The sequence below is a fragment of the Natrix helvetica genome (assembly GCF_964273705.1).
Source record: "Natrix helvetica genome assembly, chromosome: 2".
NCBI classification, from domain to species: Eukaryota; Metazoa; Chordata; class Lepidosauria; order Squamata; family Natricidae; genus Natrix; species Natrix helvetica.
In genome coordinates this window covers 285,249,280-285,274,819 of record NC_138552.1, presented here as the reverse complement: position 1 = coordinate 285,274,819, position 25,540 = coordinate 285,249,280, and the positions used below count along the sequence as shown (strand labels likewise).

Here is a 25,540-nt window from a genome sequence, read left to right as displayed (position 1 = left end):
AACCTATTCTCCAAAGTACATGAGGGTAGGAAAAGAAGTAACAAGTGGAAAGATAATTAAAGAGAGATCTAAGCTAGAACTAAGGAGAAATCTCCTGTCAGAAAAATTAATCAATGGAACAGCTTACCATTGGAAGTTGTGGCTGTTCCAACACTGGAAGTTTTCAAGAGGAGATTGGACAACCATTTGTCTGGAATAGTATGGGTTCTCCTGCCTGAGCAGGGGGTTGGACTAGAAGACCTCCAAGGTCCCTTCCAACCCTATTATTTTATGTTCTATATAGGAAATGGTCAGTGATAGAATATGATAGATTAAAACAGTTAGAAGGGACCTTGGCGGTCTTCTAATCCAGCCCCCTTGCTCAGGCAGGAGACCCCATACCATTCCAGACAAATGGTTGTCCAATCTCTTCTTAAAAACTTCCAGTGTTGGGGCATTCACAACTTCTGGAGGCAAGTTGTTCCACTGATTAATTGTTCTAACTGTCAGGATTCTTCCTTAGTTCTAGGTTGCTTCTCTCCTTGATTAGTTTCCACCCATTGCTTCTTGTCCTGCCCTCAGGTGCTTTGGAGAATAGTTTGACTCCCTCTTCTTTGTGGCAACCCCTGAGATATTAGAACACTGCTATCATGTCTCCCCTAGTCCTTCTTTCTCTTAAGCTAAACATACCCAGTTCCTGCAACCGTTCTTCATATGTTTTAGCCTCCAGTCCCCTAATCCTCTTTGTTGCTCTTCTCTGCACTCTTTCTAGAGTCTCCACATCTTTTTTACATCTACTTGATGTAGGGGAGATTCTTTAGAATACATTTATGGCTCAAGTTCATTGGACAATCATTTTGGAGTTTTGGAAGATGTATTGATGATTCCCTGAAGTCGCACCCAATGAACTGGGTCGTTAGAGGGCTAACCTGCTTTTTTCATATCTTAGAATGCAGAATTCCGAGAGTTTCTTCTCACCAAGCTGATCAACGCAGAAAATGCCTGCTGCAAATCAGACAAGTTTGCCAAGCTTGAGGTAAGGAAAATTGAGGTTGCCCCTGAGCAGGTAAATAGGACAACCTCCTCAGCTCAAATCCATTTTGCTTTGGGATATTGGAGACTAGCAGTCTCGTTTTAAAGGAACCCTTTGAAGCCAAATACCAGGAAAAGAGGGATTTGTAACATTGCCTTATTATGAATTCTGCAGCTTCGTGAAGTAATTTCACAATTTCTGCATCACTGTTAAGTAATTATGCTCCCCGTTGGGAGAGAGAGTATGCAGAGAAGCGTAATGAGAGTGATATGGAATAACACGCACAAACCAGCATACAGAGACACTGAATAGTATAAAAATATAGTAGTTTACTATGTAGAAATATAGAGATATTCAGAATCCGGTTAACAGTCCAAGTCATACACGGTTCAGTCAATCAGTTATCAATATTCTCAGTTTAACACACAAAACAGCTAACAGTAGCAAGACTCAGCAACTCACGATACAGTATCCGATCAGCGTCTAACAAACAGAGAGCTAACAGCTATTCTGACTCCCTCTTATAGCTGCATGAGGTAACAAACCAATTGCACCTCTTAAGCATTTAAAGCAACAGTAAAGTAATCATAGCTTATATACATTGCCAAGCCACGGCTAGGGTTACATCCCTAACAATCACGGTATTGATGAAAAATCTTGTGCTTCAATTCTTGCATCTCTCTGTATTTTGCAACAGAGTTCCAGGTTAGAGGAAAAATAATGGAAGCATATATATGGAATTTGGACAAAAGAAGGGTAGAGATGTATTTCCAATACCTTTAAAACATGCATTGAAAAATAGATTAAAAGGTGTTTGTGAATATGTACCCTGTTCCCCTAAAAATAAGACCTCCCCGGATAATAAGACCAATTGGGCTTTTGAGCACATGCACTAAATAAGCCCTCCCCGAAAATATTTAAACGCATATGCAGCCGGTACTTGCCATTTCCTTTGGTTGCTTGCCACACAAACAAAACGAGGTGAGGTCAGGCCGGGGGGGGGGGAAGGGAGGGGGGAACCCCACACGCCCTTACCCAATGGCTGCTCCCACGACCCTAGGCACCGCACCCCTTCTGTCACGCTAATGGCCAAGAGTAGCCGGCCTAGAGACATGCAGCACAGCAACAGCCGTGACCATGCTTGCCGCCTCTTGCACCTCAAAAATAATAAGACCTCCCCGAAAATAAGGCCAAGCGCTTATTTCGGGGATCAAAAGAAAATAAGACTGTCTTATTTTCGGGGAAACATGGTATGTATATATTAGACAGCTGATGAAATGATCTTATACTGAACCATCCAACACTGAATGGGCCAGAAACAGATTGCTCCGTTAATCTTTATGGAAAGGGCATTTTAGAAGACCCCTGGCTTAGAATAGCCAAAAGCCCCTGTTCTGTAACATCGGCACGAGAGAGGGTCAATTCGTGGAATGCCCGTGCATTTATGCAACTTCTTGTGGTCTCGTGTTGTTTCAGGAAGTGCTGCTGAGGGCAGTCATTCCTGCAAAGAAACAAGGCAGGCAGGCAGGCAGGCAGGCAGGCAGGCAGGCAGGCAGGCAGGGACGGAAGGAAGGAAGGAAGGAAGGAAGGAAGGAAGGAAGGAAGGAAGGAAGGAAGGAAGGAAGGAAGGAAGGAGAAAGAAGGAAAGGGAAGAGAGGGAGGAAGAAAAGGAAAGAGGGGGAAAGAAAGGAAGGAGGGTGGCAGGAGAGAAGGAGGAAGAAGACAGTAATAATTTGACTACTTCATATTCTCAATAACTTCCTTCTCTCACCCAAACAAAACTTCAACTTATTTCTTAGATTTAGATCTGCTTTTCCTCCAGGAACTCATTTCAGCATACCTGTTAGTCCCTTCTCCTGTCCCCCACCCTAGTATAGGTTGGGCTAAGAGATTGTGACTAGCCCAAGATCAGAGAATTCCCATGGCTGAGCATGGACCCACCCTGGGGTCTCCACACTGCTACCCAACACCTAGACCCGTGATGGCGAACTTATGGCACATGTGCCCAAAGAGTCATGTAAAGCCATGTCCCCCAGCATGCGTGGCCTTGCCAGCTTGTCTTCCGGGTTTCTGGCCCCCACGCGTGGACGACAATCAGCTATCCTTTGTGCGCGCAGCAGTGCTGAAAACCGGTGTGCGCATGCTTACCGGCCAGCTGATTGTTGGGGGTGCATACACGCCAGAACCCAGAAGTTCGGCTTTTCCAGAGTGCAGCCCCCCACATGTGTGTGCATGCGTGTGTGACGTTTCCACGTGACCACTCAGTGCTGAAAAGGTTTGCCATCACTGACCTAGACTGTGCTGGTATGCCATGCAATTGTTTGTAATAGGAAACACCTTCGTGTGAAAAGTTGTTTGTGCGAAGTTTGCCGCATGTCATTGGAATTGTTTGATCCAGGAATTCTGGCAATCTGAGGCACACCGCTGTTAAACGAACACTACAACACAAAGGGGGGCAACTATAGCCCCTTCCCCTGCTGTAACACAACAGGAGGGATATGCCTTCCCCGCCCCCCCGCTCCCCCAGTTGAAATGGCTTTCTGTGATCAAAAGCACCTCCTGCTGATTCACGCAGAAGTCTTTGGGCGGATTAAATCTTGTTTAATCAATAGATCAGAGCTCACAGCTCTATTAATTACAGGCTTCCTGAGAAAACAATATGGCCATCTCTATGAAGTCCTCTGGGGTTGCGCTCAACTTGAAGGGAAATTTATCTTAAAGCCAATTAAAGTGGAGTCGCATTTGCGAATGTTCAGCTTCCTCAGGCACGCACTTACTTTTTTTAATTTTTTAATTTGCGAGAGCTGATCTCTATTACCGCTCAAATCTCCCAGGTGAACCAGGCATCCCACAGAAGCTGTGACCATGTCAAAAACTGAAAGAAAAGGAAAGAAAGAGCAGCTTCAATACGAAGGGAGTCAAAGGGAGGCAGAGGACAAAAAGCATATTGCACCCTTATAGTATAAAGCTTCGCACCTGAGCAAAGGGTTGGAATAGAAGATCTCCAAGGTCCCTTCCCACCCTGTTATTCTTTGTTCTATGTAGGAAACTGATCAAGAATAGAATAGAATAACAGAGTTGGAAGGGACCTTGGAGGTCTTCTAGTCCAACCCCCTGCTCAGGCATTTCATTTCAGACATATAAAATGTCTGATTAATCAGTGTCCAATTAATCAGGTCCAATTAATCAGCTGAATGGCTTATCTCTGGAAGTTGTGGATGTTCCATCATTGGAAGTTTTCTAGAGGAGATTGGACAATCCTTTGTCTGGAATGGTATAAGGCAGGGATGGCTAACCTTTTTTGGATTGCGTGCCAAAAGCGGGGGGAGCGCAAGGGGGGTCGTGGGCAGGCGTGCCTACACCCATAATGTTATATGTGTGACCCCAGTGTGCATGCATGCGCGACCAGCGCTTCCCCTCGCTTTTGGCACACTTTTTTCACCCCTCCCCAAGTTCCAGAGGCTTTTTAGGAGCTGGGGGAGGGTGAAAACACCCTCCCTCCCCCCCGATGCCCTCCAGAGGGCAAAAAATGGCCCTACCCGGAAGTTCGGGAACGGTGACTTTTGGTTTTCAAGGAAGCCTCCGGAGGGCGAAAAACGGCCTTAAAAGAAGGCCAAAGTCAGCTGGCTGACAGGGCAACGCCTCGCATGCCCTAATACGTGGCGCCGCGTGCCACCTGTAGCCATAGGTTCGCCATCACAGGTATAAGGTCTCCTGAAGTTTTTTTTGGGATGAGAGAAGGAAGTTATTAAGAATTTGAAGAGGTCAAATGATTCCTCTCTTGCTCCTCCTTCTCTCCTTCCATCTTCTTCCTTCCTTCCTTCCTTCCCCCCTTTTTCCCTTTCTTCCGCCCTCTCCTCCCTCCTTCCCTCTCTCCCTTCCTTCCTTCGCCCCTCCTTCCCTGTCCTTCTCCCTCCCTCCCTCCCTCCCTTCCCTTTGCACCTTTGGGAGATGTGTTGCAACATCGTACACGTACTATTTTTATTTATTTAAAAGATGTATAAAGCCATCCATAGTCGCACACAGAACTCTGGGTGGCGGATACTGGTGTGAAAAAGACAAACAATAAAATCAATAAGGAGAAAAAAGAACAAAATGAAATAAAAATAAGGAAAGCCAGACACCCAACCCATAATTACAGGTTAGTCCTCAACTTATGACCCTAATGGAGCCTGCCCATTATAGTTGTCTGTCATGACGGTTGTAAAATGGGTCACCTATGTAAGTGACCCAATTTTATGACATTTTAAAAATCATTAATGAAACACCGTGGTCGTTAAAGTGAACCAATTGTTCGCTTTGGGGCGGTTGTTCCAAAAAGTAGAAGTAAATGCTGGATTTGGGCAAAACATCATAAAACACCGTAAATAACGATTCCACAGATTAGTGTTCCTCAACCTCATTAACTTGAAGATGGGCGGACTTCCACTCCCAGAGTTCCCCATCCAGCATGGGAATCCTGGAAGTTGGAGTCCACGGATCCTTCAAGTGTCCAAGGCTGAGAAAATGGGACCCTTTTTAGCCTCCATCAGAACTGCAAGGCCATTTTCATACCCTGTAAACATTTCTAGGATCGGACACGGGCTGCCTTGTTGGACAACTTGCACGATGAACTCCACATCCACACGCAGCTGATGCTGGGCTTAGGATCCGAGGAAGACAAACTGGAGAATGGGGGACATGGTGGATTCTTGGAATCGTTTAAGGTAAACAAAGAAAAAGCTCTTGACTTTTCGTAATGTAGGGAAGCAGAGACATCGTTTGGCTGCAAAAGGCCCCAAATTAAATACCAATGACATTTTGACTGCTAGCTTCTTTCAATGTCTCAGTCAATCCAGGTCATGGTTGTCCTGAAAGTGCTTTTTTCAAGAGTCAACTGGACTTTCTGGCTTTCCTTTGAAGACGTTTCGCTTCTCATCCAAGAAGCTTCTTCAGCTCTGACAGGACAAGTGGGGAATGGAAGGATTTATATTCCTTGCAGACAGCTGGTCATTTGCATCCTTTTAGAAGGTCGTTGAGGCCACTCGGAGGTTTTTATGTGTCCTCGGGGTCACCTGAGTAGTGCAAATGGGTGTGGAGCCTTCTTGGAATTGCTGTGTTGTAAACAGGAGAGAGGTGGTATCGTATCCCTCCCCCTCTCTCAACAGAGGGGGAGGGATACAACATCGTCAGTCTACAACACCCTTTCCAGCAGTTCCTAGAAGGCTCCACACCCATTTGCGCTACTCAGGTGACCCCGATGACACAGATAAACTGACAAGTGGCCTTAATGACTCTCTAAAAGGATGCAAATGACCAGCTGTCTGCAAGGAGTATAAATCCTTCCATTCCCCCCCCCCAGAACTGAAGAAGCTTCTTGGATGAGAAGCAAAACCTCCTCAAGGAAAAACAAAGAAAGCCCAGTAGCCTTTTAAAAAGGCCCTTTCGAGATAGCCTATTTCAATACATTGCATCCTTCCACCAGTCATTGCCCATCACCCAATGCTGCTTGTCCGTGGTGGGTTGCTCTTACCATCGCTACTGGTATGCCGATCGCGGTCTGTTCGTGCACGTGCCGGACGTGTGCTGTGCATGCGCCTGATGTGCGCTGGACTCACATGCGCAATCCACCCCTGTGACAACCAGCTGCTTTTTGCGACTCGCGCACAGTGCGCGCATGCGCACTTTGCCGTTTGCCATAAAAACAGCTATAGAGTGCAGGCAGGCGGGTGGGCCAAACAAGCCACCGTACCGATATGCTCTCAGCTGCTCCCGGCCAATACCGGTACGGCCGTCCTGGCAGTAGCCCACCTCTGCTGCTTGTCAGAAGCATAAGCTAAGGTCCAAAGGCTTAGTATTTCCCCCCCCCCCTTGCTTCTGATGTTAAATGGAGTTGGACTTCTTCTTTTTTCACTCTTCTGGCATTGCAGGAGATCCTTCCAGCATTGAGGAAAACAACAGCCAGAAATATGGTGCAGCTGCCTTTGCACCTTTGGACGGCCTTGTTGGTCTGCTTAATAGCTTATTTGCTTCTCAGCGTGTTGGCTGAGTAAATGGAGAAAGGAAATGGGAAAAAAAGGAAAAGAGACTGGAGTTGCTGCCTCCAACGGGAAATCACAGATGTTCTTTTTTGCTTTGTTAACACTGTCACAGTCTGGGGGATTAAAAAAAAAATATATCAGAATCCTTTCCCATTTGATCAAACGGGAGGGTAGCCTTTTTTTTTCCATTAGATTTTTTTTTCAGAGGGTTTGGTTTGTCATTTTTAAAATGGATTTGGTTTCCAAGAAGATGGCTGGAAGTGCATTTTGCTTAGAAGCATTTGAATTATTTTGGTCCTTACATCGCCACGATGTAGAAAAGATGTGGAGACTCTAGAAAGAGTGCAGAGAAGAGCAACCAAGATGATTAGGGGACTGGAGACTAAAACATAAGAAGGAACTGGGTATGTCTAGTTTAAGAGAAAGAAGGACTAGGGGAGACATGATAGCAGTCTTCCAATATCTCAGGGGTTGCCACAAAGAAGAGGGAATCACCAGGGATGGGATTGGGCTGGTTCAGGCAAAACGGATGCTAATTTTATATCTGGTTTGCTGAACCAGTAATTGCAAGCACTGGCTGGCCCCGCCCACCCCCCCACCCCCCGGAGTCTCCAGGCGCCCCGTTTTGGATGCCAGGTAAGTGCAGGTCAGCTGGAGGCTCTGATAGGGCGAAAAATGAGGCTCCTGGAAATTCCGGAAGTCTGGAAACGGACCCCTGGTACCTGGGGAGGCTGTTTTTTCCCCCTGAGAGGTTCGAGGAAAACCTCCAGAGCCTGGGGAGGGCCAAAATGCACAAGGCCCCGCCGTGGTGCAGGAGGCCGAGTAGGCCATGCCCACCCAGCAACCAGGCAGAGAACCGGTTGCTAACATTTTTGAATCTCATCCCTGGGATCAAGCTATTCTCCAAAGCACCTGAGGGCAGGACGAGAAGCAATGGGTGGAAACTAATCAAAGAGAGAAGCAACTTAGAACTGAGGAGAAATTTCCTGACAGTTAGAACAATTGATCAGTGGAACAAATTGCACCCAGAAGTTGTGAATGCTCCAACACTGGAAGTCTTTAAGAAGATGTTGGATAACCATTTGTCTGTAGTAGTGTAGGGTTTCCTGCCTGAGCAGGGGGTTGGACTAGAAGACCTCCAAGGTTGCTTCCAACTCTGTTATTATTCTATTAGTCTTAGTTTGGCTCAAGAGTGTTGCAGGTTGGCTAATACTGCTATCAAATTCTGGGGAAGAGATGGAGAAGGACTCCCGGTGTGACAGAAATGGAGATAGATAAGTGTGCTTGTGGCCTGGAAACCATGGGTTACCCACTAGCTAACTAAGAGAAGTAAACAAAGGGAACGTGCACCCTTGAATTCTGGTGGTGTTGAAAACTCCTGGACTGCAAGGAGATCAAACCAGTCAATCCTAAAGGAAATCAACCCTGGATGTTCTTTGGAAGGCCAGATCCTGAAGCTGAAGCTCAAATACTTTGGCCACCTAATGAGAAGAGGCAACTCATTGGAAAAGACCCTGATGTTGGGAAAGATGGAAGGTAAAAGGAGAAGGGGATGGCAGAGGACGGGATGGTTAGGTAGTGACACCATCCACATGAGTTTGGGCATTGGGAGACAGAGGAGCCTGGCTTGCTGTGGTCCATGGGTCCATGAAAAGTCAAACACGACTTAGTAACTGAACAGCAACAAAAGCAGAAAATGTTGCAGCACTTTACCCAAGTATATGAGAAAAAGCAACATAGTGTTTATGAGTTAGGATTTTCATTCCTCCCTTTTTCCCGCGGCCGTTGTTAGTGGGAGCAGAATGGTGGGAAACAGCACGATCTTGGATTTATTAGGATTGGTCCAACGTGGACTCAGCAGACAAGAATGCAGTCAAGGGCCTGCCAGTTGCTGGCCCAAAGAATATGGAAAGAAATTTGTATGGTGGTACCAGAAGGGTGCTGTATCTTAGCGGTTAAGATGCTGAGCTTGTTGACTGGAAGCAGTTCGAAAGCATGCAAATGTGAGTAGATAAATAGGTACCACTTCAATACCACTTCGGTGGGAAGGTAACAGTTTCCCATGCTCCTTGGCGTATAGTCATGCTGGTCATATGACCACAGAGGCATTTTTGGAGAATGCTGGATCCCTTGGCTAGGTAACAGAGATGTGCACTGCCCACTAGAGGTGGACCTGGTTGGATAGGGCAGTGATGGCTAATCTTTTTCCCATCGCATGCCAAAAGCGGGGGGAGCGCAGAGGGGTTGTGCATGGGTGTGCCCACACCCATAATTCTATGTGCGCGACCCCCCCATTGCCTGCACACATGACCCCCGGCCTCCCCCCCACTTTTGGCCTGCGATGAACCCATTTTTCCCCCTCCCCAGCCTCCAGAGGCATTCTAGGAGCCTGGGGAGGAGGAAAACAGCCTCTCCCCCGCTCCCTGAAGCCTCCGGAGGGCGAAATATTGCCAAAAATAGAGGCCGAAGTCAGCTGGCCAGCACGTGCATACGCGCTGGAGCTGACAGGGCAACGCCTCGCGTGCCCTAACAAATTGCTCCGTGTGCCACCTGTGGCATGCAGGTTCGCCATCACAGGGATAGGGGAAATCTTTATCTTTAGCAGATGGTCAGATTTTGGGGCGATGAGGAAGGTCCATATCTCAAAACAAGCTTTTTCCTCTCTCTGCCCCAAACTTAGCGGGGCTGGTGTTCATTTGTTTTGAAGTGAAGGGCAATCTATTATCAACAAAAGAGTTTCTCATTGTAGTAAGAAGATTTAATCCAGAGTTCAGAATTATCTCAAGGCGTATGAGACAGTCATCTTATTGTCTACGTTTGATGACATTAGAGCATCTCTAGAATGAAATGTTTGTAGAGATTCCAAACAGACTTTTAAAACTTTTTACATTAAAGCCATGTCCCAGCTTCTTCGTTTATGCAGAAGATTAATCAATCATGAATGTCGATGGAGATTCTCAAACCTTCACAGTGTGGTTGTCCCCAAAGGTGCTTTTTCAAGAGGCAACTGGACTGTCTGGTTTTTCTTTGAAGACATTTTGCTTCTCATCCAAGAAGCTTCTTCAGCTCTGACTGGATGGTGGGGCATCAAAGAAAAAACAGAACCAAAGAGAAACCAGAAAGTCCAATTGTCTCTTGAAAAAGCATCTTTGGGACAATCAGTCATGATTTTTCAGAATTTAGGAAGGGGCAGTTGTTTTTCTGTATCCCAATTTATTTTGAGAATCCCTCTGTGTGTGGGCATCTGTGGCGATTTATGAGATATTCGCTTGTATTTGTCATTTGGGGGGTGGGGAATGGGTTTATTTCCCACCTTGATAACCCCAACAAGGCAAGACAATGCAAGAGACGGTGTGGTTGTCGATAGATTTATTGTGACTAAAAAAATGCACAAAGCTAGTTGAGACCCTTAGGATTCCTTCTGCTGAAAAGGCAGAGTTTCATCACAAGCCACAGAGCAAAAGAACTGTATTCTGCAGTGTTCTATTTCATAAAGCAACAACCAACACCAGCCTGGCACTCTTTAAGACGATCCTCAACAAAGCAGCAGGGCGGTGTTCATCCTGGGAGAGAGAAAATAAAATCACTTGAACGTGAGTAATGGTTAAGCCTCTACTGAGGGAGCCACCACAAAGAAGTCTCTGTATCAGCATTCAAAACGGCATCCAAAAGTAGATCAGAGTCCAAGGCAAAGTATTGCTCAAAGTTCCAATTTATTAAGAGAGCCATGTGGGCACATCTAGGAAAACCCAAATCTGAAAGTTTCCCTGTTTTCCCCACCCAGTTGAAAGTTCAAAATCTTGCCCCCACACCAACAAGTCCATCACATGGTCCAATCTTCCACCCATCCAGTTCCGGTCAGGTGCAGAGGTGCAAAGACAAAGGATGACCTTGGCTTTCTAGAAAGAATTTTGTTATGGCTACATCACATCTAACTCCATATAATCCCCCCCTCCCATTTTCCCACCATAGAAAATGCATAGTAGAATAATAGAAAGTGTGGCAGGCCAAAGATCCAAAAGAAAAGATGGCTGCAGGCCTGACACTCTGCTTCTTCCATTCACCGAAAGGGTAGCAAGCCATGACTTTGTGGGCCTAAAAATATGTTAAGCTGACCTTGTTGTATTTCATGGACTACCTATGGGTCACTCTGCTCAGTCTGTTCAGTTGGGATCTTTGATATCTCTCAGCCACCAGTTCCATCTTATTGTCCCTAATTCCTGCCAAAGAATACCCAATGCTCACACAGTCTTCAAGCAGAACACAGTGGTACAACCACTCTTAATGGCTCGATGCCAGGGAGATTTCTGGAGAAGATGGCAGGTGGAAGACAGCTCCATGAAAAGTGGAGACAATATTTTCAGCCACAAACAGAGAGCTGATGAGCAGATCAGCTGCTTCAACTCTCCGAGGACAAAGAGAGCATGTGAGATCAACCAAACTGATATCTTTAGTTAGCTTCTCGTAAGAAGACTCCAGAGGGAGGGAGAATTGGAAGATGAGGGAATTCAACATAATCGCTCCAACCGCAAACAGAGCCTTTTAAAAAGATACTAACTTTGGTCATCCCTTTCGGAAATTGCCTATGAACTGTTTCAAAGAAGTTAAACACCTGCAAAGTGACAAATTGCAAACATTGGATGGGTACTTTGATCCTTAATATAAGAAAATCATTCTTTATCATTCTTAATAATTATAACAAAAAACAAGACAAGGCTTTGGCTACACAAAGAAGTTAAAGCATCTACAAAGTGACAAGATTGCAAACATTGGATGGGTGCCTTCGATCCTTAATATAAGAAAAGGATGTATCTTTTATCATTCTTAATAATTACAGCAAAAAACAAGACAAGGCTTTGGCTACACAAAGTTTTAAACGGATTTGTGGTTTTGAAATGTCAGATTTTGGATTTTGAATATTAAGACATTGAAATTCTTAAAAGAACAAATTCATGCTTCCGTGAAAGAAAAACGGTGTCTTATATTGAAGACATAACAAGACAAGTAACTTCTTATGGCTATCAAAGATATCTTTGATGAACCGTATTGGGAATTGTGCCAGGACTTTGAACCAATTATAACAATGATGTTGCATCTTCTTGGAAACAGTCTGTTCCCAAAAGATGTACAGAAAAAGATATGCAACAAAATCTACCCGAGAAAACACGAACATTTGAATGAGAATATGTCATCCGATATAAATAAAAAATGGGATGCGGGCTTTAAAAACGAAGGAGGACATAAAATAAGATCAGAGAGCAACTGGAACAATTTCTTTTTACTGGACGAAAAAAAGAGGCTGTTTAAAGCATTGAAAAAACTTGTGTCAAGGATCAACAACCATCTGAATGGACTAAAAAGAAAGATATTTTTAACCTTAAATAAAGAATACAAAGTTGGTTTATTTGATTGAGGTTAAAATGTTGCCAATTTGGGGTGTTTTTTCTGGATTTGCTGGTTCCTGGAGTGGAAAAATATTGTTTATTTGATTCACTGAATATGGTGTTTTAGCTTTTTCCTCTACAACTTTAGAATAGAAGAGAATAACAGAGTTGGAAGGGATCTTGGAGGTCTTCTAGTCCAACCCCCTGCCTAGGCAGGAAACCCTACACTATTTCAGACAAATGGTTATCCAACATCTTCTTAAAGACTTCCAGTGTTGCAGCATTCACAACTTTTGGAGGCAAGTTGTTCCACTGATTAATTGTTCTCACTGTCAGGAAATTTCTCCTCAGTTCTAAGTTGCTTCTCTCCTTGATTAGTTTCCACCCATTGCTTCTTGTTCTACCCTCAGGTGCCTTGGGGAATAGTTTGACTCCCTCTTCTTTGTGGCAACCCCTGAGATATTGGAACACTGCTATCATGTCTCCCCTAGGCCTTCTTTTCATTAAAGTAGACATACTCGGTTCCTGCAACTGTTCTTCATATGTTTTAGCCTTCAGTCCCCTAATCATCTTTCTTGCTCTTCTCTGCAATCTTTTTAAACTGGCTTTGTAGAAGGAAGTTTTGGAAACTTGTTCTTTTTAAAGGAAAAATTATCCCTCTTTGTTATTTTAAATTTTAGATTTTTTGCATTATATTAGGATATTAGGATTGCTTTATAATTGCTAAAACTGGATTTGTTTATAATCAACATGGTCTATAAGCTCTTTCCCTACAGTTACTCTAGAAGTAAGGGATATCTGTGTGGTCTTTTTAAAAGGAGAAGTGGTTCTTCTTTGTGATGTAAAATTTTATCTTTTGTTTATACTGGGATACTGGGTCCTCTTTATGCCTGTTAAATAGAGTTTTGCTTACACCTATGAGTTGAGATGCGCTTTATATAGACTGTATTTTAGTTAATTTTCTATTGCATGTGCACATGTATTAGAGAACAAATGAGAGTATGAATGATATAATGAATGATATCATTGAAAAGAAAAGAATAATATCGTGAAGAGAGTAAAATAATTGAAATGGAAATGGGCTGGTCACATAGCAAGAAGAACTAATGGCAAGTGGACCAAGGCAGTCATAAAATGGATCCCACTTGATAAGAAGCGTCCACGAAAGAGACCTAAAACAAGATGGAAAGACTACATCAGCAGGTATTGTGGCCCCAATTGGCAAAAGAAAGCTCAGGACTGTATTGGTTGGAAACAAATGGAAGAGGCCTTCATCCTGCAGTGGATAGACAATGGCTAAAATTTAGAATAGAATAACAGAGTTGGAAGGGACCTTGGAGGTCTTCTAGTCCAACCTCCTGCTTAGGCAGGAAACCCTACACCACTTCAGTCAAATGGTTATCCAATCACTTCTTAAAAATTTCCGGTGTTGGAGCATTCACAACTTCTGGAGGCAATGATGATGATGAATTAATTTTATTATGTTAGACTTGGATTTTTTTTTGATAGCAAGTGGATTGGAGAAGATTTTACTTGTTTGTTTTGCCTACAGTTAAAAGAGATCAGTTATTATGGGATGAGTTTTAAATTTGTTAGGTTAAGAGGAAGTAAACAAAGTATGGAATTGTTTATACTAGTTGCAATGAGGATGGGAAGTTGCTTTCTTGGGAGAGGGGCACTCCCTGTTCTGCACTCTTTTTTTCTTAAGCTTGTCTTATCTTTTACTGTTGTAACTAAAACTTTTAATAAAATGATTATTTTTTAAAAAAACCTAGATGTCATGTAATCCCAAACCTTGATCTGCACAAGAAGTGACTCAAATTTGGAAGGTGAGGCTATTGAACACTCAGGTTCCTTGTTGAGCAAATGATATCACTTTTTAAAAAAAATTGTGGTGAGATACGGTGTCATTGAACTTAATAATACAATACAATACAGTAGTAGAGTTGGAAGGGACCTTGGAGGTCTTCTAGTCCAACCCCCTGCCTAGGCAGGAAACCCTATACCGTTTCAGACAAATAGCTATCCAACATCTTCTTAAAGACTTCCAGTGTTGGGGCATTCACAACTTCTGGAGGCAAGCTGTTCCACTGATTAATTGTTCTAACTGTCAGGAAATTTCTCCTGTTCTAAGTTGCTTCTCTCCTTGATTAGATTCCACCCATTGCTTCTTGTTCTACCCTCAGGTGCTTGAAAAATAGTTTGACTCCCTCTTCTTTGTGGCATCCCCTGAGATATTGGAAGACTGCTATCATGTCTTCCCTAGTCCTTCTTTTCATTAAACTAGACACAGCCAGTTCCTGCAACCGTTCTTCATATGTTTTAGTCTCCAGTCCCCTAATCATCTTTGTTGCTCTTCTCTGCACTCTTTCTAGAGTCTCCACATTTTTTTTACATTGTGGCGACCAGAACTGAATGCAGTCTTCCAAGTGTGGTCTTGGAATAATACAGAACCTACTTCTAGGTGTAGTTGCTCTTTGCCTGCATTGTTGTTTCATGAAGCTCCAGTTGACTACGGAGCTCACTCCGTATAAATCATTGCCCTCCACTTACGTTTTCTACATATCCTTTAGCTCAACTGACAGGTCACAAGCATAGAAAAGACATATGGATGAAGCAGGAAATAGTAGCTCCATAATTATTGCAACACCTCCCCCACACCTATTTCCCTGGTGATTTATGAAGCGCTATTTGAGAAGAACAGAAGTCCCACATTCAGAAAGACCCAGTGGACGAGTATGGAACTCTTCTTTACTTTCAACCTGTTGGTCCAAGTTTGGTAACATGCTTATTAGATAGTTACATGAGTCATAGAACTAACAGCATAAACTCAACAGTTCCATCTCACCAGCCATAATGGAGTCTGTCCATGTATTGTATATTTAAGAAGTTTTCATGATGTCTTCTGACTGCCCTTTGGGGTTTATGGATGTGCTCTGCAGTTCATGGATGCCCTCTGATTGCACTTCTGCAGTCAGAACACCCAGTGAATGCTCCTTAATCTCATAACACGTGGATTGATTCAACTATAAATTCAACTGGGAATCTGTAAGCATTCTAGTCTAAGCCAAATCCAAAGTTCTAGGGAATTCCTGGAAGCTTGGCATTCAGACAAATCAGCCATCAATAGACATGTGGCAGTAAACCATATTTATAAACCATTCAAAACAAAAAGTTAAGAAGGAAATGAAAATACCGGAAAATGGTAGTTCTTGACTTACAACCATTGGTTTGGTAGTGCTGTGGCCCACCAGCTGCCCGTGGAGCTGGCAGCAGAGTTGGAGAGTGAGGAGGTTGGGGAAGAGCATTGGCCAGTCCTGAGGGCTGAGGAAGGCTCGGACAAGGGCTCTGCATCAGGGGCAGAGACGGGGCAGAAGCTGTCTGGCAGTGATCAGGTGCCTTCGGAGCTAGAGGAACAGCTGGAGCCTATTCCCAGTGTGTCCATGCGCAGAACTGCCAGAAGAAAAGAACTCAGATATCAGGGTAGACTTGGGAGTAAAGTCACAAGTGGAAGTGATTGGCTCCTCTCATAGGAAATAAAAGAGGAGCGAAAGGAGAGTGGGCTTTTGCAGGAAACAATTCATTCGTTCGGTCATTAGATTTATTTTAGGAGTGTAAAGATCTGTCCGTGAATCTCAGAGACTCTGTGCCCAGTCTTTCCTTGCACAGCACCTAATCTGGAAAATATTTACATGGCAGCTTTCCAAGATAGATAAGGTCTGTGGTCATAAATATTCCTTTCAAAGACTGTTTGCCAGGCCTTTGCTGAATGTGAATGAGAGGAATTCACATTCATTTCAGTACTTGGCAACCAGCATGTATTCGTGAGAGTTGCACCCTCCTGGAGTCATGTGATCACCATCTGCAACCATCCCAACCAGCTTCCCACAAGCAAAGTAATGGGGGAAGCCAGATTTGCATGAGGGACTTAACAACTGTGGCAAAACTGGTTATAAAATGGGACAAAACTTACTTAACTGCCTTGCTTAGCAATTTTGGGCTCTATTTTGGTCGTAGGTCCAGGACTACCCGTACTTCATTTCCGATAGACAACATCCAGATAAGCACCCAGACAAACAATCAAGCAGAAAACAATCAAGGAGAAAATGACACTCCCACCAACACTGGCAGGGCAAGCTGCTATATACCGTGTTTCCCCCAAAACAAGACCCAACTGGAAAATAAGCCCTAGCATGATTTTCAGGATGGTCTTAATATAAGCCCTACCCTCCAAAATAAGCCCCAGAGATTGTTAGCCAGACGGATGCATTGAGTGCTATATTTCCCTGAAAATAAGCCCTAGTGCAGGGGTGTCCAAACTTGGGAACTTTAAGACTTGTGGACTTCAACTCCCAGAATTCCCCAGCCAGCCTGGCTGGCTGGGGAATTCTGGCAGTTGAAGTCCACAAGTCTTAAAGTTCCCAAGTTTGGACACCCCTGCCCTAGTGCATCTTTTGGGGTAAACGTTAATATAAGACCTGGTCTTATTTTCGGGAAGACACAGTATAAACAGGGAACACACTCCACACTGATCTGTTACCTAGTTGGACTATGTGGTGCCTGCAAGCAAACAATCATGCTCACACAGCATCAGGGACTCCACAGTTCAAACCAGAACTATAAATATTCCCTTCTATTATAATAATTATCACAGTCGGTTTCTGGTGAGAGCTTGGAATATTAACCTTCTAGATCAGTGCCGAAAAGGTTGTGCGGAATGATACCATGCTCTGGAAAAAACAAACTTCCGAGTTCTATCATGCTTCTGTGCCCGACAATCAGCAGGCTGGCGCACATGCACATCTCGGTTTTCAGCACTGCCGTGCGCGCGAAGGTATCACGCTCCGGAAAAGCTGAACTTACGGGTTCTGGTGCTCATGCGCACCTGACAATCAGCTAGCTGGCGCTCGTGCGCACACCGGTTTTTGGCACTGCTATGCACGCGCAGGACAGCTGATCGTCACACACGCATGCATGTGAGAAACCCAGAAGACAAACAGGCAAGACTGCATGTGCCAGGCAACATGGCTTTGTGTGCCACTTTGGGCACGTGTGCCATAGGTTTGCCATCACGGTTCTAAGTTCTCAGGACCTTAGGGGAAGTTTTTTCTTCTTCTTCAACCTCACTAACTTTAAGAAGTGGAGAAGTCAACGCCCAGCCAGGTAGAAGTTGAAGTTCACATATCTTAAAAGCATGCTAGCTGATGAATTTTGGGAGATGACATCTATACATGTCAAAGTTGCTAAGGTTGAGTCAGACTGGCTCAGGATGTCTTTAGTATCTAGTGTATCAGACAATGCCTAATTGGAAAAAAAAAAAACTAAATATACAAAGAAAATTAAGTACATATTAACACATCTGCTGACCACAGCTAGAATAGCATTTGCCCAGTGCTGGAAACAAAATAATATCCCCTTGGACGAATTAATGATACAAAAAATTTTGGATTGTGCAGAGATGGACAAATTAACACTAAAATTAAAAGACAAAGAAGAGTCAGAATATTATGAAATTTTGAACAATTGGTACAAATGGCTGCAAAACAAGAATAAAATTAATTAAGCCGAAAAACTATATATATATATAGTTCTTGTACAAATACAACATATATATATTGTACATATATATGTATATATATATGTTGTATATATGTTGTATACACTGTATGTATGTATGTGTGTGTGTGTATGTATGTATGTATGTATGTATGTATGTATGTAGATAGATAGATAGATAGAACTGCATATAAAGGTTTATAAACATAGAAGCGAAATAATATTTACACGTACAGGTATGATGACATAATAATGTTGATACAATGACTGTAAGGTGTTGTAGAAGGAAAAAATAATTTTAAAAAATTAAAAAAGAAAAGGAAAAAAAACCCTAAATCAATGAGAAGGACTACATCTATCATTGTGAACCTGTTGGATCTGCCAGGTAAGTTCTTCTGAAGGTGCTTACCTTCTCAAAAATGTTTTTATAGTATGAAGATTACCAGGCAGCACCACATTCATTCGTTTCTCGTTCAAACTATGAAACAGGTGTCCTTGGAAACTGGATTTGAGTCCCACTCTGATTGGCTTTGGAAGGCCCGTCTTTTGAAGCACCTCTTTAACCATTCACATGATTCGGTTAATAAGTTTATTTTTTGGCTTAGGATACAAGCCTCCTTACTTTATAGAAAGCCAGATAATGGGTCAAAGAGACAAAGAAGCACGTAAACTAGCAAAAGCAGAGTGTGAGAGAGAGTGATGGAATATGCACCTGAGGGAGCAGTGGGGGAGTTTTGGCAACACAGATTTCTCCCAGAGAGAGGCCCCGATTAAGAGACTGGGGCTGCCCCGAGCTGAATGGAGGAGGAGGGAAGACGTTCAAGATAACCGCACCCTAGAATCTCTCAGGATAAACTGTATCTAGTAGGTTAGAAGGTTATAGCTTTAGTATAGCAAGATTCTGTCCATTGGCTGTAAGCAAATAAAGGATTGGACTTGATTGGATTTGGCTGGGTCGTCTTTGGGTTTGGGCCTGACAAAAATGTAAAGGACTGCAAGGTTGATGTTTATGGAGATTCTCCATCATCCAGGTCATGATTGTCCCAAAGGTGCTTTTTCAAGAGGCAGCTGGAATGAGATGAAGAAGCTTCTTTTGGTGAGAAGTGAAACGTCTTCAAAGAAAAATCTAAGTCCAGCCCCCCCTTGAAGTCTATTGACTCTTAGATAATGTGATACCAATTCACATTGACTGTTAGTAGGTCAGATTCTTGTATTGTATAGGTTGCATGGAATAAATTTGCCGTGTTTTTAAACTCTATTCTGGCTCCTAGTTTTTTGTACCTGTCAAGGTTGTTCAGGCATTCTTATATAATAAAAGAAGGCCCTTCTTTAAGCTTTTTTTAAAATAAGTCTTTATTCATGGAACTCTTTTTTCTACTTTCTCTTTTTAAACAGGACCTTGAGAAAGTTTTGTTCCAACAGATCTATGTCAAACATTTTTTTGCTTTGCTCTCCCTGTTGCATTTAGCTTCGGAGCACTCTCACTTTCAGCTTTAGGTTTAACTGCATTGAAATGCACAGGGACAGTTTTCCATATGCTGTCCAGTGAGCGGTTTAATGTGGCATCATTGCAACCAATCGTAGTAGATCACAGAAGTGAATTGTGAGGCTTTCAAGTTAACTGGTCTACAAACAGGTTCCAGCACTAAGCAGAATTTGGTTAGTCCTTCACTGGGAGGCCATGAAGGTTGTAGCTGAACTGGAAAGAAAACAATAGCAAAGTTTCTGCATTGTGCCAAATAATCCCACATGGCTGTTGTAACCAGTGACTGAGATTGACAGGAGGGAGACATTAACTAAAAACACGATGAGTTGGAGATCACTGGAAAACTTTGGCATTGTACCCCTGGCTCCATTCAAGGCATTTCTGTCCAAGAGGAATGAAAGATGTGCCTTGCTTAATCTCTATATATATAAATCCAAATATCACTCACTCATCATGAAATCTCCAGACCTGCAAAGCCTACAAACCTGAAATTAGGCACGTATGTTCCTCTTGGCTTCTAGGTGCTCACTAAGAAAGGATATTTTGAAATGACCATCACATCATCAGTATTTCTTAAAACTGCCAGCTTCCTTATGGTAACACACTCTGATGCTACCCCTTCACTAAACTGGGAGTGGGCGTGGCCAGCACGTCACTCATCCAGCCTGCAGGCTGGGAGTTTAGACAGTCTACTCCTCCTCCCCACCTGAAAAGAACCCTGTTCCATCTGCCAGTTGCTTCGCATTCCATTACCTTCACTCAGGAGCGGCTTGGGGCTCCTTACAGTTTCGTGGCGAAGCACGGGTATCCAGCTAGCACTGTATTTGGGACTTTATAGTGCAATATATCGTGCAGGCCCCTGGAATGGGTTAATTCAATAACCAGGTCAAGACCGTTGTGTAGATGCAGCCTGTATTTTGGTGACTGTTGTGGAGCCAGTGACTGAAGGGGAGGGACCCCTGCCAGTGGGAGTAAAGAAACATTCCAGCTTAGAGTCTGTTTGAGGGAGGAAAGGTCTAAGATCAAACCTTCCTTTTCCACAGTGTGGAGAGGCCTTATTTTAGGTTGCAAAACCAAGAGCTGCAGTGGGACAGTGGTTAGAGTGCAGTACTGCAGGCCACTTCTGCTGATCACCGGCTGCCAGCAGTTTGGCAGATTGAATCTCACCAGGCTCAAGGTTGACTCAGCCTTCCATCCTTCCGAGGTGGGTAAAATGAGGACCCAGATTGTTGGGGGCAAGATGCTGACTCTGTAAACCGCTTAGAGAGGGCCGTGAAGCACTGTAAAGCAGTATTTAAGTAAGTGCTATCGCTAAACATCCAACCATAGACTCCTTAAGACTGAAAAACGTTTTCCTAATCCTGCCTTCTTCTATAGGAATGGTGCCTTTTATTTAGGATCTTATTCTATGGGTTCTCCCATATAACACCTCTCCTGCGCGAGCTGCACTGGCTTCCTGTGGCCTACCGGGTGCGCTTCAAGGTGTTAGTTACCATCTTTAAAGCGCTCCATGGCACAGGGCCTAGCTACCTGCGGGATCGCGTTCTGCCCCACACATCCCTGCGACCTATTCGCTCGCACGGGGAGGGACTTCTCCGGGTGCCGTCCTCCAGAGAGTGTCAGAGGGCGGCGCCCAGGAGTAGGGCCTTCTCTGTGATGGGCCCTACCCTTTGGAATGACCTCCCCCCAGACATTAGGACAACGACTGACCTCCGCTCCTTCCGCACGAAACTTAAGACCCACTTGTTCCGACTAGCCGGCCTGGCTTAATTTAGAGCTTCTCCACCTCTTGGGCATTTTTAATTTTTAATTTTAATTTTTAACTTTAACTATCATTGGGGTTTTTAATTGTTTTAAATTATTGTAATTTATTTATTTATTGTTCCACCTCCTCCATATTGTATCATTGTAACCGCTGCTGGTGTATGTCGCCCCGAGTCCCTTGGGGGAGAGGGGGTGACTAAGAAGTCAAAATAATAAATAAATAAATAAATAAATAAATTCAGAGATAACTGTGCTTTGTTCCAGCTGTGCTTGGGTATAAATAACACAACAATGTCCAAACTTTCCCAGTCCTGATCTTAACCTTCCTCTTATTTCATCCGGTAGAGAGCGATCCGTGTCCGCAGCCACTCCATGGAGACCGTGGTTGGAAGCCAAAAGAAGCACCAGCCTGGAGGAATCCCTGGGAGCTTGAGCGGCGGGATTGTGCACAACAGTGTTGAAATAACCAAGACCACCTTCTCTGTAAGTGCCATGCAATTTAAAACAATTTAGCTCAGTCCAAAAGAAGGGAAGGGGACATGATGGCTCAGTGGTTAAAGATGCTGAGCTTGTCAGCTGAAGCGGACAGCCTGGGTTGGAGACCCAAGCGCTGCGTGGTGGGGTGAGCTCTTGTTACCCACCCCACCTCTTGCCAACTTAGAAGTTTGAAAACATGCAAATGCAAGTAGATAACTCTCTTGGTAACTCTCTCCATAGTCTAGCTGTTAAGATGCTGGGCTTGTTGACCGGGAGGTTGGCAGTTTGAGCGCTGCTTGATGGGGTGGTCTTTGCTCCTGCTCCTGCTTAAAAGCATGCAAATGCGAGTAGATAAATAGATACCACTTCAGTGGGAAGGTAACACTGTTTCATGTACCTTGGCATATAGTTATGCTCAGGGGCAAGAATGAAAAATTTTAGCAACCGGTTCATTACCCAGTTTCTGGGTGGATGTGGCCATGGGTGTGTGGCCTATTTGGTCTCCTGCACCATGGCGGGGAGGGGGAGCCTTTTTGCCCTCCCCAGGCTCCAGAGCCTTTCCTTGAGCCTCTGGGATGATGAAAATGGCCTCCCCCAGGCTCCGGAGGCCCTCAGGAGGCTGAAAACAGGCCCATTTCTGGACTTCCAGAACTTCCAGGAGGACTTTCATTGAGCCTCCGGGAGGGTGAAAACTGCCTCCCCCGGGCTCTGGATCCCCTCTGAAAGCTGGAAACAGGCTGGAACTTCCGGGAGGCCTGTTTTTACCCTCCCAGAGCTTCCACGCAGGCCCTGCACTTACCTAGCATGATGAATGGGGCGCATGGATACTCCTGGGAGGGGTGGGGTGGGCAGGGCCAGCCAGGCCTTCCAACTACTGGTTTGGTGAACCAGAAGTAAAATTAGCATCCGGTTCACCCAAACCGGTCCGAACCGGCTGAATCCCACCCCTGGTCATGCTTGCCATATGACCACAGAAGTGTCATTTGGACAATGCTTGCTCCCTTGGGCAGGAAACGGAGGTGAGCACCATCCCCCTAGAGTCAGACTCAACTGGATAGAGGAAACCTTTATCTTTACCTCTAAAAGAAGGGAATCTCTGCTCCCCGAAAGCATCCCATCTTCATTAGCCTTCTCAGAGATTGAAGAAGGGGAAGGGGAATTCTATGAATTTAGGCCAAAAAGGGGGGGGTGAGAAGGCTGTGCTTAGCATTGATTGGCTTTGGCCTGTGACATTTCAAACACTCCTTCTTTCTTTGTTTTAAATCTTGATTCCTTTTCAAAAGCAAATATCTTGATTGCTCAACTCCACGAATTCTCCACATGCTTTCCCTTTCTGTACAGATAAACACAGTAGGATCTCTGTCTCAAGGTCCTTACAGACTGAAAGGTGACATTTAATTATAGGGGGAAAGAGACCAAATTCAATGGAAGGGTGTATACGAATAGAATTTAAGAAAAAAAAAGCAGTGTACGAGATAGTCCTCGACTTACAATCACAGTGGAGCCCAACATTTCGGTTGCTAAGCAGCTGTTAAGTGAATTTTGCCCCATTTTATGACCTTTCTTGCCACAGATGATAAGCGAATCCCTGCAGTTGTCAAGTTAGTAACAACAACTTAGTTGCTAGGTGAATTTGGCTTCCCCATCGACTGCCTGCAGGGGTTGGGTTCTGGCAGTTGCTACTGCCAGTTTGTTCATGGCTGGGCCGTGTGCATGCTTTGTGTGCACACGCTTGATGCGCGCATGCACAGTGCAATAAAAACTGCTCTGTGCATGCGCAGAAGCAAAAAACAAGATGGCGGTGCCTACAAAGACCGCCAAACCACTACCGGTTCCGCCGAACTGTTCCACACTGGTAGGAACCACCACTGACTGCTTGTCAGAAGGTTGCAGAAGGGGATCGCATGACCCTGGGACACTGCAACCGTCATAAATATGAGCCAGTTGCCAGGTGTTCAACATTTGACCATGAGGATGCTGGGAAAACTCTGAAAAACAGCCATAAGTCACTTTTTTCAGTGCCTTCGTAACTGTTAGGAAAGCTCCCCGTTGGGAGAGCAAGTGCGTTCAGAGAAGTATTGTGAGAGTTGTGTTGGAGAACACACAAACCAGCATACAGAGACACTGCCGTTTAAGAAAGGTGTTTACTGTCGTGGAAATAGATGTATCAGAGTCCATCAAACAGTTCATGTTATACACGGATAAGACAGTCAGTCATCAACGTCCTTCAGTTATGGGATATCCAAATAACACAGTCCATAACCATACAAACAGTCCGGTACACAAGCTTACAATAGCCCATGCTGATCACTATACGGCACTTCTAACAGCCAGCTTCCAAAACCCTCAGAGCAGATCAGAATCTAACAGTGATTCTGGCTCCATCTTATGGCCGGCTGAGGAAACAGCAGCCAATCACATTTACAGCATGATTTAAAGAAACAGGTACAGCATTGTTACATGATGTATATATTGCCAATCACAACCGTTAGATTATATTCCTAACAGTAACTTAGAATAGTCACTAGACGAAAGGTTGTAAGTCAAGGACTACCTGTAGCGTTGTAGTTGAGGTGTTGAATGTGGATGAGTCGCCTAGGTTCAAGCTGTCATTTAATTACGGCAGCTTTGGATTGGCGACTCTCATTCTCTCTCAGCTCAGTTTTCCTCACGAGGATCTTGTGCTGCAGAATAGAATGAACCGAGATTTCTTCCCGGCAAGAAAATGTAGAACGTAAATGATCGCTAAGCATGTTTTGCACAGAACTTGGGATCCATTGTTTCTCTCTTCAGCCTCCGTTAGCAGCAGCAACAGCCAAGAATCAATCAAGGAGTCCTATAAAGAGACGATCGGGCTTATTTCCCCGTCTGCACACCGGATCCGAAAGCCAAGCAGAACCCCGGAGCCGATGGTAATTCCATAAATATGTGTTTATGCATGTGGTGCCTTGTATTGGGACTTTTGGAAGTCTTTGGCTAGAGAAATGGCAGCCTCAGGGGAGAACATGATTGCGTTGTAAAGAATCATGCATCATCAACAACAACATTTAACGACCCCATAATCCAGTGATGGTGAATCTTTTCAGCACCGAGAGCCCAAACCAGAATGTACATGCAAGTGCGTGCATGTGCATGCACCAGAGGGCCAGAAACCCGAAGACCAGCTGGCCAGCGTGCACATGCCTGCATTTTGGGCATTCTTTGGACCACTTTCAGGCCAAAAATGGCCTGAAAACACCCCAACAAACTGCCTGGAAAACTGCCCGGAAACGGCTTGGAAAACAGCCTGGTTTTTAGCTGTTTTCCGGCACTTTGGTGCCCGCAAAGACAAGCTGACCGCAACAGAAACCAGAAGAGCAGCTGTGCGTGCCCACCGAGAGGACTCTGCGTGCCACCTCTGGCACGTGTGCCATAGGTTCGCCATCACGGTCATAATCCCTTGTGGGGTGGAGTCTGGGCAACTGAATGGATCTGGCAGAGCAGAGTTGGATGCCCTTCCTGTCACCAATGATTACAATTTACGATCACAATTTAGCCCAAAATTTCCGGTGTTAAGAAGATAGTTGTTAAGTGGGTTTTGCCCCATTTCACGACCTTTCTTGCCACAATTGTTAAATGAATCACAGCAGTTGTTAAATTAGTACACAACAGTGAATCTAGCTTCCCCATGGACTTTGCTTGTTAGAAGGTCGCAAAAAGCGACCACCCAATCCCGGGATACTGCAACTCTCTTAAATATGAATCTGTTGCCAGTCGTCTAAATGTAGAATTAGAATAGAATAGAGCTGGAAGGAACCTTGGAGGTCTTCTAGTCCAGCCCTCTGCTCAAGCAGGAGAACCA

The 25,540-nt window shown here is 44.4% G+C and overlaps 1 protein-coding gene across 3 annotated transcripts in view; it reads left to right on the top strand.

Moving 5' to 3' along the window:
* RAP1GAP2 (RAP1 GTPase activating protein 2) overlaps positions 1-25,540 on the top strand; it is a 201,559-nt gene that overhangs the window by 159,375 nt on the left and 16,644 nt on the right. For all 3 annotated transcript variants that reach the window (XM_081944352.1, XM_081944354.1, XM_081944353.1), the window contains 4 exons: positions 929-1,015; positions 5,584-5,718; positions 21,568-21,705; positions 24,493-24,611. In XM_081944352.1, coding sequence (XP_081800478.1) covers positions 929-1,015; positions 5,584-5,718; positions 21,568-21,705; positions 24,493-24,611 — 479 coding nt within the window. The remainder of the gene's footprint in view (positions 1-928; positions 1,016-5,583; positions 5,719-21,567; positions 21,706-24,492; positions 24,612-25,540) is intronic.